At 35.7% G+C, this 16,836-nt stretch overlaps 1 protein-coding gene and 1 long non-coding RNA gene across 2 annotated transcripts in view; one reads left to right on the top strand and one right to left on the bottom strand.

The window, feature by feature from the left end:
- LOC149058002 (uncharacterized) overlaps positions 1-16,836 on the top strand; it is a 79,378-nt gene that overhangs the window by 7,463 nt on the left and 55,079 nt on the right. The window lies entirely within an intron of this gene.
- LOC149058006 (uncharacterized) lies at positions 6,805-9,816 on the bottom strand. The gene is made up of 7 exons (XM_089220484.1): positions 9,735-9,816; positions 9,479-9,667; positions 8,640-8,970; positions 8,297-8,543; positions 7,788-8,012; positions 7,332-7,708; positions 6,805-6,914 (listed from the first exon to the last, which is right to left on the bottom strand). Exons 1-7 carry the CDS (start codon positions 9,771-9,773, stop codon positions 6,805-6,807), a joined length of 1,518 nt encoding a protein of 505 aa, XP_089076610.1. The 5' UTR covers positions 9,774-9,816.

Genomic DNA, 16,836 nt, shown 5'->3' with positions numbered 1-16,836 from the left:
GCCAATATTGTATATAGTTAGGTTGTGTACTTTTAACTTCATGCTATAATATAATGCACTAGCTTGAAGATATGGGCATAATTTAACTGCTTGCATGTCCATTGTAAATACATGAGCCCTATTTTCTTTGGAAAATGGTTTATCAAATTCTTTCTCAGCCCGAGCACGATCTTTATGAGCTATATGTACAGCCATTTTATTTTCTGAGACTTGGCCAACTTCATACGAAGTACACATATCACATTTGTCCTTTCTAGGTTTAAACATTGAAAACTTATTTTCTTTTTTATACTTGACAAAAAAAGCTTTACTAAATGGAGCTAATTTATCTGAAATACATTTTTCTGTGTATAAATTATATATTGCTTGCACATCTTTGAATGGCCCTTCAAAATAAATTTGTTCTGTTCTTTTACGACAATAATGGGAGGGAAGTTTTGGTAAATTATCAAACCAATTCTTAAGATAATCTAATTTATTAGCATAAGATAGTCTTCTTGAAATACTTTGAACTGATCTATACTGTGTAGGAGACTCATTATTTGTGTCTGGCTCTTCAATAGAAATAAGTTGTGTTAGGCCAATTATCAAAAAGGAAAGAAACAGACAGTGTAGGGCGAGAATAAAGATAGAGAACTGAGTTTAATAATAATATAAATAGCGTTATTATTTAATATACACAAAGATGATTAGGTTTAACACAATAAATTTAAACAGCTCGTCGATCGGATCGTCAATCGCGTCGGCAGAAGTAATCGAGCGGCGATTTGCTTACTACCGAATAAGTAGTTACGGCGTTGTGAACGTCGACCGCACTCAAAAACAGACTCAGCGTCGCACTCTCGCCACTCGCGCGTCTCCGCCGTCGTGACGGTGGAGGCGAGCGGTGACAGTGTGTCCCACTTTACAATTAAAATAAACAATTAAAATTAATGACGCTAACATTCGGCCATTCTACTTCTAGCACAGACTCTTACTGCCATGTCAGTCATATATGACTGACTCTTAGTTATCAATTCAGATTCTCGAATATTTTCCTAATTCGTATCCTCGCGCTTTGTCAGTCATATGTGACTGACATAGATATTGGCATTGTGGCCACGTCAGTCATTTATGACTGACAACCTTTTTTTTTTATATTCAATTTTTTTTACTCATAATTATTCATTTTTAATACTTTTTCTGCTCAAAAATATTCTTGAGAACATGTTAATTCATAATATAATCATTAACAATGTGTACATACATTATTATGCATGATACAAAAATTGCAAAAAAAAAAAAAAAAAATATTAAAATTGGAATATATATAAAATTAAATTTTAAGAAACTTTTTCCTAAGCCATTTTTTTGTTAAAACAATATTTCTGTAACAAAAATTGATTTGAAATATAGATACATGAGCCAACCGGCAATGATTTATCATTTTATTTTTCATAACATATATTTATCAAATTAAAATAAATTTAATACAGTTACCCTTACTGAAATAGTTTAAACAAATTGATGATACCTATATAAAATTTAAAACTTCACAAGCTCATAATTAAAAATATTCATATTAACAATTTTTATAATATTCAAACAAAACAAATAGTAAGTAAATCTTTTTAGTTCTTACAAAAGTAAAGTTCAACAAAGTGAATATAATATTAAAAAAACAGAAAAGGTCATTAAAACATTAAAAAGATTATTATTTTTGTTTTGCAATGTGACAGTGACACTCAAAACACATTGTTGGCTTTTTTGGACATCCATTGCAAAATGTTTTGACTTTTTTAACCCTTTTCCTTGCTTCATCCCTGCTTAACTTTTTTAATTTTGTTAAGTTTTCATAACATAAAACACACTGTTTTCTATCACTTGTACCACCACCGGTTCTTGGCTGAAGAATATGAATCATTGGTTTTGTTGGAGGAAGTCTATTTTGTGTTTCTATTCCAAGTAATGATTTACAAACTTCACGTCGAAAAGAAATTATAGTTATTTTGGACTTAGTTAATTCTTTAAAAATTATACAAGCGTTTACCATAGCCATTCCAGTAATGAGTTCTAATGCAACTTTTCTGTACCATTTTACTCCTCTTCTATTTACACAAGCATATGAAACCATTTGATCAGATTTGTCGATACCACATTTTCCTGTATTGTAATCAATGATTACTTTGGGCTTCATTCTTGGAGTTAATGTTATAGAATTAGGACTTGCTCTCTTATTTCTTGTTGGAATTTGTTCCTGTTCTAGTCCATGACAAGTTGATAACATCAGGACATCACATTTGTCCTTCCATTTCAAAACTACAATACCATCTTGACACTGTTTTCCAACAACCTCAGCTTTTTTTAATTTAGCTCCTACAACATCTTTAGGAAGATATTTCCGATTTTTTCGAAGAGTCCCAATTAAATGGGTTTTATTTTGAAGTAACACGCGAGCTAAAACACAACTTGTGTAAAAGTTATCTGTGTATAATGTTCGTCCTGCATTTAATAAATTATTGGTAAGTTTCATCACAATCTTTTCGCCAACATTTCCTGTAGCTGTTACTGTGTTTACCTCTTGACCAGAATATATTTCAAAATCATATGTGTAACCGTTCCCAGTACAAAGTTTAAAAACTTTGACACCAAATTTATGTTTTTTTCCTGGAATGTATTGCTTAAACCCTAGACAACCTCTCCAGGCAATCATACTTTCATCAATTACCATTTTTTCACCAACTGAATAAACTGACTGAATATTATTTTTCAACAATGTAAGAAAGGGTCTGATTTTTACTAATTTGTCATTTGGATTAGGTATTTGGTTATCATTGAAATGTAACATCCTCATTAATAGCTCAAATCTATTGTGTGTCATTAGATGTGATATAAAATCATTTTTGTATAATGGGTCATTAGACCAATAATCAGATAATGCTGGTCTAACATTTAAGCCCATCCATATAAAAATACCAAAAAACACTTGAATTTCCTGGGAATTAGTATCTGTCCAATTATTCATTCTAGAATTTCTAGAAATTCTAGTTGATTGGAGTACTTGATTGGCACAAACATTAGTTTCACAAACAATTAAATTAACTAAATCATTATTAAAAAATAATTTAAAAATATCAATAGGAGTTGAATTTATATTTACAGTATGTGTTTGAAGGCCTTCATTACCAGTAAACTGAAATATCTTATGGTTCTCTATATCATAATCTTCCCAGGTGAAATTTAAACTAATATCAGAAAAGGATGTCATTGTTTCACTGTCACTGCTATTTGGTAAATTGTCTACGCTACCTAGTAGATTATCATCACTATCACCAGAATCTGATTCATTACGATGATTATTTAAAACAAATTCAGGATCATTATCTGAGTCATAAAATTCACTATCTGAAATATCATAGTCATCTTCTAACGCCATTTCAATATCATAAGTATCCATTTTTCTATAAACATAATAAACATTTTCATTTTATTTCCTATTACCAAATAAGTACCCTGTGGTATTAAATATGTTAAGGAGTAAATATTGACAGTTGCTATAATCATAAATAGTATTATAATAAACAGATTTTGCAATACATAAATAACTAATAGTAACATAAGTAACTAGGTAACTATTATATTGAATGAATAATACATAACTATTTGTTATTATTGTAAAATGACAGTTATAAACTAATAGTAAATAATTGATGTAATAATGAATTCAAAAATGGTTATATAATACTAACTATAAAGTCTAAAAAAATAAAAGTCTAACCATCATGCTAAAATGTATAGTAATTAACATATTGCAGAATTTGTTTCTTATAATAATATTTTGGAATTCGTACAACTACAATACTTTCTTACCAGTTACCTACGTCGTTAAGTTAGAGACTTAGACTACTTAGAGTATGTTTTGAGCAAATAATTGAATAATTGTATAATAGTATGCGATATTTGATAACAACTTTGGTAGACAAAATATTATCATTGCATGTTCGGGGCCTTGTCAGCATAGATAATATAAGAATCACGAACTATGATTATAATGGACTGGTCTCGAAGCATTATCAGTGGAACCGAAATGTCAAAATGATTAGGGAGTTTTCGGAAAACAGTGCCATCTATTATTCAGTTTTAATGATGACAATCTTATAATTAGAGTTAGGATGTTGATGACTTTTGCATTTTTTTTCCTTTTACTTTATACAATGCTATCCTAACTAAAAAATGTTTTCATGCACCATTGATGCAGAATATTCTAATTTTATTAAGTCATTTTTTCATTTTTTCGTCTTTTTGTGCATTTTTTGTGCTTTTTGTACAATGTTGGGCATTTTTCTTAAATTATAGATTTTAGGGCAATTGTTACACCAAAGTTTGGAAACAAATTTAATTTATTTAAAATCTAACTTTAAATTTGGACTATTAATAAAAAATAATTTTAATATTATTATTGTGGGGTTTTTTTGGTGATTACTTTTATCGCATTTATTATTTATAAATAAGTTTTTTCACTTACTTTTTTTACACTTATTAGTGTTTTAGATAATTTTTAAGGTCATTTTTACACTTTTTTAGGGCTCTTTTGTATGTTTTTAGGTCATCAACATCCTAACTCTACTTATAATATAAAATAATAACAACATTGCAATATTTTAAATTTAAATTTTATTGTTTTTAGGTACAAACAAGCTTTGACAATTTTTTTTTTTCGCATTATTTTTATTTTTATTTTTGTTCATTATAAGTGTGTACTGATGCATTCTCGTAATAATGTAATACGATATAATAGACATTAGTACATCACTTTTATGGTCTTGACATGGAAACTGAATTGGTCCATATTCCGAAAAAAAATGTTCCAAAGTGAGTTCAAACACATCATTATTGTCACAGAATTTTTCAAAAGATAATTCAACAGCAGATAATATGTTGAAAACAAACACATTTGGATGAGTTAAACCACCTTTGGACTTCAGATTTACCAGTGTAGCTTCTGGTTTATCCAAGTATGATGTTTTACCTAGAAAAAAAATTTAAGTATTAAATTATTTTTAATTTTACTGTATTATAGAACTGACCCATTACTGCTGTTCTGCAAACATCGCAAGTAAAATTTTTAGTGAAATTTTTTGTTATATATCCACATATATAATAAATAACACAATCTTTGGCTCCAGCGTTGTAGTAGTTATGTATATTATTATCAAAAACATTGTCTATGCTGATCTCTTGTACAGCCAGCAAATCCAGTTTCTGTTTTAAGGATTTCAACTTTTCTTCTTGTTCATTTATTATTTTATTGTTAAATACAGTTTTTAAATCACTAATACTTATTTTTGTTGTATTAGTTTCTAAAATCTTACAATTACCAGTTTTTGGAGGTTTTAAGATAGAGTATACAGACAACATCTTATATACTTGCAAAAATGTTGCTGTACACGGGTGATCGTTAGGCCCGTTAACTTGTCTGGCCATACCAAAGAATTGCTAGTTAAAAAAAAAAAAATTAATAAGGTTAAAAAAGAATGTTAAGCAACAATTAGTTATTAGTCGAGTTTACTTCTAGTCGGTCTTGATTGAATTTAGAAGACAATACATATTTAAATTTGCAGTTTTCCAGAAGATATGTAGATAACTCTATTGTTGAAGTAATTGTGACTCGTAAACCTTCTGCTGTAGATTTCGTTAAATATTCTTCTTTTGATATTTTTTGTCTAATTACTTGATCCTCCCAATTATCCAACCATAATAGAGTATCTTCTAAAACCTTGTTTCATAAATCAAAAACTCAATAATTAAATCAATAAAATATGTAACATCATATATATTTATGATTAAAACATTATGTAATGCAGTTCTTCCCAATTAGTGTGAAGCCACGGACCTCTAGCTATAACTTTTCTTATTTTACTTACATTTAATGTACGATTAATTTTAATATTACAAACCTTTTTGTAGACACACATTTTCTCAAAAAGATTTATTTAATTCAACACTTGATTTTACATAGTTATTTAAACATTATAAAATATTATTACAAAATTATTGCAATTATCTTTTACAATTTAATTATGGGTTAACTTAAAATAAAAATATCATTAGAGTACAATATCTACACAACCAATTGGGAACCACTGATGTAATGAGTGAATAAAAATACTTCAAAGTCTTTGCTTTTCATTTTTATCCCTTCCTTAGGATGTTTTCTATTAAAGGTGTCAAATAATTTATTGAAACGGTCTGTGAACTGTTGAGTTTCATTACTATTTTTCAAACTATCAATTTTAATATAATCCCTGTAAAACTCAATACCTTTGGCCATCGAGTCACTTAAAATCTAAAAGTTAATATTTTTGTAAAAAACTAAACTTAATGTGTCAACATAAAAGATAAACATTTGTACTTATCTTCAAGATTTTTAATCTAAGTATATTTACTTGAGTGGCAAGTTTAACAGACATTTTGCTAAAATTATCAGGAGCTAAATGTCTTTCAGTAATTCTGGGACAAACTCTTGAAGGAGCATTAGAACTTCTATTCATATCACACTTATACACCTCAATATAATGAGCCCATCTAATGTATGGTGCTTCAGGTGTGACCTACAATAATGTTATGAAAAAAAAGATTTTAAAAATTATAATGAAAAGTTTTTATGTTATTTACCCTTAACCCTTTTTTGTGATATAATCTGTTTCGCACATTCTTTATAAGATGACATGCATCAGAAAATACAAAAATTTGCCTGTGATCATCTAAAGGGTGATCAAATTTGTTTTTCACGGAACCTTTCTCCCCACTAATACCTAGTTCAGATCATAGTTTTCTGTTACTACTAGCTCCATCTGATACCAATCCATCCACTATTGCACCAGCATTTTCTAACAAACTGATGGCTTTAATTATCAATTGAGTCAGAACTACACCTAAAATAATTAATTATTTAAATATTTTTCAGGTGCAATAAGTATTTAAAGAATAATATCTGAATACCATTTTTTAATCCATTGTTTTCATATGAGACACGATAGGGCAGACAAAATCAAAAAATCTAATATTTAACATCATAATAAAAACAGAAACAAACATTAAACATGCTACACAAACATAAATTACTATTTAATTAGTATATTTGTTAAAATATAAACATATATAATAAAACAACATAATACAACATAGAAATTAGAATCAGTCTTCTAGTTAACATGAATCATACAATACACAAACATAAATTATTATTTATTAAGTAGATACTATGGTTAAGTATATACATACATAATAAACCAAAAAAACAACAATACTTACAACATAGAAACTAGAAAATCTTTTGGTTTATTACATACCTTTAACAGGACCCCTAGAAGCAAACACAGCAATAGGCTGTGTGAAATTTGCAGCAAAACTTTGGAACAAAAAAACCAACCCATGGTTGGCTTTTAAACCTGTGGTAGATACTTCACCGCCAAAATCTTCTAGGCCTATATATGTTAATGTTTGCGAATCAACTTTCAAACTTTCACGGAGAAATACCTCGTCAAAAACCAACATCCCATGTCTTTGCTCGGGTCTTAGCAATGACATTTTTTTTTTAAGTAGCTGAAAAAATTGCTCATCAAAGCCACATTTCGTCTTCACAAGTGATAAATATTTGCGTATAGTACGAAGACAAGGCAATGGTAAGATATCTTGCTCTCTTAAAAAATGGTAAGTGGATGATGATCTGTAAACAGTTTTAAATTATTTAAAAAAATGTGTTATACTTCACATTTCCAAAAATGTAATGCATAATGTATATCTACCGAATTTTCAACAGTATACATAAGAGAATCCAATCTTCAGAATATCGTCGGTTTTTTTTATTTTTGTATTGGCTCGTCTTAAAAATTTCTTGAATTAGAATTTTTTGGGGATCACTTAAATTTGATGAAACAAGTATTTGATTAACAGAAGTATCTGATAATGATTTCATTTTTTCTTGCATACCTCCCAGTTCAAAATTTAATTTTTCAATAACATTACGTAATCTACATAATATGGAGAATGAATTAATAATAAATAAATAAATGTTAATAAATTAACTTATAAAATCATAAACAATTTGGTATGTTAATCAGGGCCTTGAACCTGATTATAGGCATTGTTTTAAAAATAATTAATCTTTCCTATTTTGGTAATCCAACATAAATTGTTGAAAATTTAGTATATATTTAATGTACATATACTTCATTAAATATTAAGAAAATATAATACATTTATCAAATTATTTATACTTGGAATATCCAAAAACTTGAACTATACTGCTAGGTACCTTGTATTTGATTTTTTTAATTTTTTTTTGTCATTTAAAATTTTTGTCAAAGTCCTACGTCTTGTAGGAGTAAGAACACTTCCGATGTAAGACGAACGTTTAACTAATGACCTTTGCTTACACCTTCTAAAATATTGAATTAAATGATCACAAGTTTCACATCTTTTTCTTCGGTCTATTAAAATTGGACACTTAAGATGACGCCACACATTGTTGTTTTCTAAAGTTGCCGTTTTTACACGAATTCCTGTATGCGTGCAAAAAAAAATGTTATTACAGCAACTATATAGAACTCACGGGGTATTAAAATAAATAATAATAAAAACAATTATGATATAGTAACCTGGAAAATTTATTGAACTAGGACCACTTTGACAAATATTTTTGTGGTTCAGTTTTTCAATTGTCTGTGATACATCTTTTAAGGAAAAAGGATATTCAAGTTTGAAGCTTAAATTATCCATTTGGACAGATAATTGATATATGTACAAACATACTTCCAATGTACATTTAAAAACTAACTGTTTTTCAATCAGCAATTTACCATCATTGAAATTTGGTTTGTAAAAAACAATTTCATTATTACTAATGTATGTTGACCATCCTTCTGGCAAAACTACTTTATTGAAATTACTTTTAAATTCACTAAATAATGACAAATCATCAGATCTTTCCTAATGGAAAATGTAAAACAGAATATTAAGTAATAGTAGTGATACTTGCCTATAATAAAACTTGGTAAAATTAATTTTAAAACAATAGAAGATTAAATTTGAGTGTTTACTCATGGCTTGAATATTTTGGTACCTATATTTAAACCATGTATCTATTTACTTAAAATAAATACATTATAGTATCCTACAAATATAACCACTCCTGAATATAACATGAATAGTTTAATTAAATTCTGAAAATTTACTTCTAAAGTTTTTATGCGTTTTTTAAATTGCTCTTCTTTTAATTCACTTGACAGTAATTTATGTTTGAAACTCATTTCTGATTCATCTAAATTTATAGCTTCAACATCCTTTAAAACATAAACATTAAATAAGTTAAATTATGTAGTAGCTTATAAACAATAATACATATTAAGTATAATGGAGCTCAGCATTCAGTAGATTGGGCATGTTAAAGCACATCAAATAACTAGGACCACATTGTACTAGAGAATAATGTACTCACAGAAGTCCTGTTTTCAAATAATTTTTTTCGGCATGATGGTTTACCATAATATCGTTTAGCATAGCTGTGGTCAAAGTTAATAGAATGTCTTAAATTATCATAATTTATTATTCTATCTTCAACATTTGAATTAAAAATAGAAGGAATAGCTCCTATTTTTAAGCGATATTTGCTTCTATTTCCAAGTTCCTGTAGATTATAGAAAAGTAAATATTTAATAATAAATAATTAACAATGTAAAAATGTTAACTATTACAATAGCAACATCCGGTGGGATTGAGTATGCAGACACCATATCTTCCGGAAGAAAATGATCAGCACACACAAATTGTGTAACATTGTCTTAAAATCTTAAGGTTCACAAAGGAGAACCGTGACTGGTCAGGATAATAATTAAATAAAAACTATTTAGTTCGGTTAGAATAAAACAAATATAATTATAATGTCTGTTAAAACACTCCAAATAACACAATCGGTAATACAACGGACTCGTTTCGTTACGAGTAAGAATCTGTTCATAGAATATATTATAATTCAAACGGTTGTACGGAGGTACGCGGCGGCGATAACGGCGTCGCCGGACCTTTACAAAAACCAGACTGAATAACTGTTTTTGGACGGGCCGCCCGCGCGGTCCGTGCTGGTTCTGTGGGCACGAGGCGCAGTGTGACCAATACAGGGCACACAGTGCCTCGGCCCTTACAATAACATAGATTAAACAAAATGACCGGGTGCTAACATTCGGCCTTCCTGGCCTGTGGGATCGCCCCCGATCCCAAGCAACCGAAATAACAAACAGTTTTTTTTTTTTTTTTTACAATAGTTTAACAAATAATTTTAACATAATAAGTCTACGAATAGATACATATATATAAGCGGAACAACATTAAAATCATTTCACAGATGAGATTACAAAAAAAAATAAATAAATAAATCCCCCAAGATAAACCTATATCTCGTCTAGCTGGTAATCCTCGAAACGGACAGGACGCCTCCTGGAGCGACTGGGCCGGGTAATCCCTACGACGGTTTCGTCGGAGCGTGTTACCTCGACCTCCTGTCGGACATTGTCTGGTTGGTCCTCTTCAACCTCGACCTCGTGTCGGACATTGTCTGGTGGGTCCTCTTCAACCTCGACCTCGTGTCGGACATTGTCTGGTGGGTCCTCTTCAACCTCGCGAAGAATTTTCCAGGACTTTAGTTGTGACACGTGGGCCGTCGTCGCGTACACTTCGCGACCATCGGTGGCCAGTTCCGCCACTCTGTACGTGTCACCCGGCAACACCTCCACGACCTGCAAGGGTCGTTCCCGATATTTAGCTTGCAACTTGGAGTTTTGGTCGGGCCGCGGTTGTCGCAACATCACAACGACCTCCCCTACGTCATATTTCACCCCTTGATGATGACGCTTATCGTAAGAGGCCTTCATACGCGACTGACTTTGCGCGATCGCGGATCGTGCATGATCTTGGAGCTCATGTGGGTCCGTCCAATTATCGCGCGTGCGGCTGTGATCGAACATGACGCCGCCGTGATACCGTGGGCTGTACCCATGTAGGACTTCGAAGGGTGACTTGCTACTTGATTTGTTCACCGCCGAGTTGAGGTGCCGTTCGATTTCCGGCAGATGAGTGTCCCAACGTTGTTGATCACCGGTCATCATGCTAAGGAGTGGTAGAATCGTTCTGTTTGCCCTTTCCACTTGCCCGTTAGCCTGCGGGTGCCGGGTGGAATTAAGGGTGTGGCTGATCCCTCGTTGTCGACAGAAATCTTCAAATGACCTACTGGTAAAACAAGTACCTCGATCGCTGATAATACGGCGTGGTACTCCACGTGTATCACAGAACTTAATTAAACGTCTTACAACACCAGCGGCATCAGTGGATCGGCTCGCGTACAGATGCGTATACTTAGTCATATTGTCAACCAAAACTAATATATATCGGTTACCTGTTGAACTAGTTTCGAAGGGCCCTAGATGATCGACATGAACAACTTCAAACGGTCGTCTTCCTGCTGGGATAGGGTGGAGGAGACCCGGTTTCTTGCCGGCTGGCCGTTTGTGGGTCAAACAATCCAAGCACATCTGTATGTGCTGTCGGACGTATCGTTTCAACCCGGTGAACCAGAAGTCCTGTGTTATCTTAGCCACCGTGCGATCCTGTGAGAAATGACCACCATAGTCATGGGCTCCGATAACTATTCCCTTTCTCATAGCTCTGGGGACAACAAGTAACGGACGACCTGCATATCTTCGGTATAAGATGCCGTCATGTACCTCGTACAGCTCGACGACACGTTTCTCATGATCGGTGAGTGTGTCGGATCGCGTGATCAACTCGATCAGCTCTTTGGAGGCGCTATCCGCCTGCTGCATGAAACGCACCCGGTCGGTCGCGGACATGGCAACGAACACGTTCAGACGTTCGACAAGTTCGGCGTCGACGGGGATATCAGGGACGCCAGTGGACGGTGGCTCAACTCGACTTAGCGCGTCCACATGAGCCATCCGCGTACCTGGCCGGAATTTGATGTCAAAGTCGAATTGCTGCAAAGTCTCGAACCAACGAGCTATCTGCGGGTTTACGGTCTTATGCAAATTTAGATATATTAGCGACTGGCAATCAGTGACAACAGTAAAGTGTAGTCCGAGTAAGTACGGACGCAGCCGGTTTAAAGACCAAATTACTGCGAACAGTTCCAAGCGACTGCTATGGTATCTTGACTCCGCATCGGTGGTCTTTTTGCTGACCGCATACACCATATGTAAATCTGTACTGGTCGGGCCCTGTAGAAGTATACCGGACAGTGCCACCGAGCTCGCATCAGTATGCACCTGAGTAACGGGCGCTTTTGGATCGAACATGCAGACTACCGGCTCCCGGCACAACAAGTCTTTAAGTGCGTCAAAAGAATTCTGTTGTGATTCGGCCCAACAGAATGGCGCGTTTTTACCAGTGAGCAGAGTTAGCGGAGCGGCTAACTTGGCATAATTAACGATAAACCGCCGGAAGTAGCCCGCCAAACCTAGGAATCTACGTACTTCATGGACGTCCCGCGGCGGCGGAAAATTTTTAATAACGTTCACCTTAGGACCGGGTCGGATCTCACCGCTCGATATCGTAAAACCGAGAAAATCCAGCTGACGGGCGCCAAAAGTACATTTGGCCGGCTTGAGTGTGAGATTCGCTGAACGAAGGGATTCAAAAACAAGTCGCATCACGTGGAGCATGTGTTCCCAGTCTTGAGATGGAATAATAATATCATCCAGATATATATATATATGTCCGGCGTCTTTTAACTCCTTAAACACGAGATTCATTGTCTTTTGAAACATGCCCGGCGCCCCTTTTAATCCAAAAGGCATACGCTCGAATTTCGCTGTAGTCTCCTCGGTGACAAAAGCGGTCTTTTCTTTCGCTTCGTCACTAAGTGGTATTTGTAAAAATCCGTTCGCGAGATCCAACGTGGAAAATAGTTTCCCCTCCGCGAGGTGACTGAGCAGTTCATCAACCTCCGGCATTGGATACGGTTGGTCCACTGTCTGTTGATTTAAACGCCGATAGTCAACACACAACCGCTTCTCGCCCGTTCCCTTGTTTACCAGCAAAACCGGACTGGCGTACGGGGACGTGGATTCCGAGATTATTCCGGCAGCTCTCCATTCATCCAGGATTTGAGTAATAATTCGACGGTCGGACGGAGAGGTGCGGTAAGGCCGCTGGCGGACGGGCTCGCTCCCGGGCGCTTCCACGATGTCCATGTAGAGCACGTCAGTGCAACCCAGCTCCGTCAAGGACTTGGCAAATACCTGCCGATACTCGTTCAGCAGCGTCAACAATTTTGTACGCTCGTCGAACGGGACGTTCATGTCTATTTTGACATCTTGCTCTACCAAGGGCGACGGTACGAGCTTCTCCACGTCCACTAACGCTGTATATATATCGGAACACTCACTCGCGACGTTCTCTGTAGTAACGGAGGGGCATATCACGCTGATAGCCTCGATGACAAATTCGTTACCTCTCTTATAATAATTCACGTGTGGTAGGTCCAGCCACGTGCGACCCACTAATACATCGACCGGTATTGAATCGTCGCTGACTACACAGACGGGGTGGTCTTCGGCGTGCGCTCCATCAATCGTGAGGCTCGCGGTGGTCTCGCCAAGAGTTACCATACTCGGTTGATCCATAGCACCGACCGTGTAGACTGGTCGAGCAGTCCGGCGCATCGTGACACCCGCGCGGTCGGCCAGTCCGGCCCGCACCAGCACATGCGACGAACCAGAGTCGATGAGGCAGGTGGTCCGGTGTTCGTTGAAGTATACAGTTTTAATAAAGGCATTAGTATTAGGTACCGTTTGTACCAACTCGGCACACATAGTCTCTGCTGTTGTCGCGGACGTGCGGGGTGCGACAGTACACTGGCCACGTGAATGAGAAGTGGACTTACATCCGGAGCACGGCTTCCGTGGTTTAGGGCAGTCTCTCGCTATGTGACCCGTACCACCACAATTATAACACCGAACCGTGGAAGACGGACCTCGGGGTGCCGTTGCAACCACTGGTGCACTCTGTTGAGACTCTGACGACGCCGTACCTTTATCGGTGCCACGTCGATTATAATTAGTATTTTGGCCACCAACCCTACTCGGTTTTGCGACGGGAGCGGCTTTCGGTGGCGTCGGGAATTGCCTACAGCGCATTTCATTCAAGCGCTCACATTCGCGTAAATCGGCTAGCAGCTCAGAACTGGTAGTGTGCGCCCTGCTCATAGCGTAAGTGGCGAGTTCCTGTGAGCGGATGCCCGCAATAATCTGTTCACGGACCTCGGTGAAACTCAAACTTAAGGCTTGGCAGAGCTGTAGTTTGTCGTAGAAGTAGTCGGCGATGTGTTCATCCTCAGCCTGGCGACGTTCATTCATTATGTTCCAACGGTCGGACATCCGCAGTGTCCGAACGAACGTAGCGCGGAACTTTGTCATAAACTCGGCCCAGTCGCGAAATCCTTCCGTCATAAACCAGCCTCGGGCGGCAGTCGTCAAATTCGATTTGACAAACTGGAGGCGGTATTGTACTGGCCAGTTGTTAATGGTGGCAAGGGCATCCACCGATCCCAGCCAATCCTCGGCAGCAATGCTCGTCTCATGCCCGGTGAAGATCGGCACCGAGCGATTGAGATCGGGCAGCAAGCGGAAGTCAGCGCAACTCGGCCCGTTTGGCGTTGTTGTAGAATTGGTGACCGACGGGTTAGTCGGTGTAACATTCTGTTGCCCTTCCAAGATAGCCAAACGAGCTTGTAAATTGGCTGCTAATTCGACAAGTTCGTTGTAGGTCGGGGACTTGATAACGATTGGCGGCGTTTGTTGTGGTTCTGATTCTGTGTTAACCATATTCGAATATCAACCCGACAATAATAACGATCGTTATCAACTCGGAGCATGTGATAAACAAAACAGTCTGCAATCGCACTATCTCAGCTACAGCTGATAAACCGGGACGAAGGAACGGCGCGCGGCGTACGCACTCGCACGACCGGCGGAATAAAACGACGGACGGACGCACTCGCACGAACGGCGGACGGACGCACTCGCACTCACACGAACGAAAACGGCGGCGGCGTAGCGAGATAACGTTCGTACGTTGCGTTGTTGCGTAATCGGGTTTTCCCGGAGTCGCACACGGTTATTACGACGCGGCGAACCGAAACCTCGTGACAAAAACGGATCACTAATACGGGATTTCGGAATCGCTGGCGCACTCGGAAACACGTGTAGTGGGCATGCGGCGTATCCCACTTCTGAAATCTTAAAATCTTAAGGTTCACAAAGGAGAACCGTGACTGGTCAGGATAATAATTAAATAAAAACTATTTAGTTCGGTTAGAATAAAACAAATATAATTATAATGTCTGTTAAAACACTCCAAATAACACAATCGGTAATACAACGGACTCGTTTCGTTACGAGTAAGAATCTGTTCATAGAATATATTATAATTCAAACGGTTGTACGGAGGTACGCGGCGGCGATAACGGCGTCGCCGGACCTTTACAAAAACCAGACTGAATAACTGTTTTTGGACGGGCCGCCCGCGCGGTCCGTGCTGGTTCTGTGGGCACGAGGCGCAGTGTGACCAATACAGGGCACACAGTGCCTCGGCCCTTACAATAACATAGATTAAACAAAATGACCGGGTGCTAACAATTGTCTTTGCAAATATACTTGCTGATTGCCAAATTCCATGCCAAAGAATTATTCTTTGGAACTTTAAATAGAGAAATCTTAGGATTTTTTTTTACACTTGAACATCCTAGAATTGAACACTTCCTTACTTTCATTTTAAATTTTCAAATGTAAAAACAAAATCTAAAATGTCTTGTATCGAAATCGAACTACCGAAGATCAAATAATAATTATAAATTTATAAATAAATAAATTATTTTCGCTATCAATATAATATTAAAAATATGGCGGTATAGTGTTATCAACGAATAAATGATAGTATCGTGCTTAAAAACCAGGTTGCGCTTGAGAGCATAAAAACCCCAGGTATCAAGGAAGAATACAGACATTTGCGACCCGTCCCGCTATACACTCCTCATCATTTCGAGACCAGTCCATTATAATCATAGTTCGTGATAAGAATGGATAGGACCATAGAATATTATATAATATTCTATGATAGGACATAAGAGCTTATCACAAGAAAATTTAGTGATACATTTTTAAGGTTATATGGGGCAAATATTGATATGATAAATGATAATAAATAATAATATTTTTTCCTTTTTTTTTATTAAATAAATTTACAAGTAACAATTATTTTAAGTAACAGGATTAATAATAATAATAATTAATATTGTTTAATTTGGTAATTAAAATATTTAATGTATTATACAATTTTCATTCATGTCTGAAATGGACAAGTTTAGTCAATTTACTTCGGAGTTTTAGTCGATCGTTTGCTTTTCTGACTTCGTGAAATAAACGGATATTATAAAACATTATACAAATATTTTTAATAAGATGATCTCTATGCGTATCGAACTGTTGAGTTTGGTCAAATAGCTTATTAATGTCATTGTTCACACAAGACATGTTATCAAATATTGAATATTTATTATGCAATTGTAACTTAACTTTAACTATGAAAAACTGGAGAGATTTTTTCTTATTGATAAATTCAGTCGAATACTGCCTAAATGTTTTCTCAGACTCTATGCAAACTGTTTGTAAGCATTTACTTGGTTTCTTCAAACCACCTCTGTCTTTAATCTCTGCTAGCTTACTTTCATGTGATGTTGAAGTTAAACTATTTTTACAAATATCACAAACAATTTTCTTTTCCAACTTC

This window comes from Diuraphis noxia, unplaced genomic scaffold (assembly GCF_037042655.1).
Source record: "Diuraphis noxia isolate RWA-SAM2 unplaced genomic scaffold, SU_Dnox_SAM2 contig0002, whole genome shotgun sequence".
In the NCBI taxonomy this organism is placed as follows: domain Eukaryota; kingdom Metazoa; phylum Arthropoda; class Insecta; order Hemiptera; family Aphididae; genus Diuraphis; species Diuraphis noxia.
Note: the sequence above shows the minus strand (reverse complement) of the source record. Positions and strands in the feature narration are given on the sequence as shown.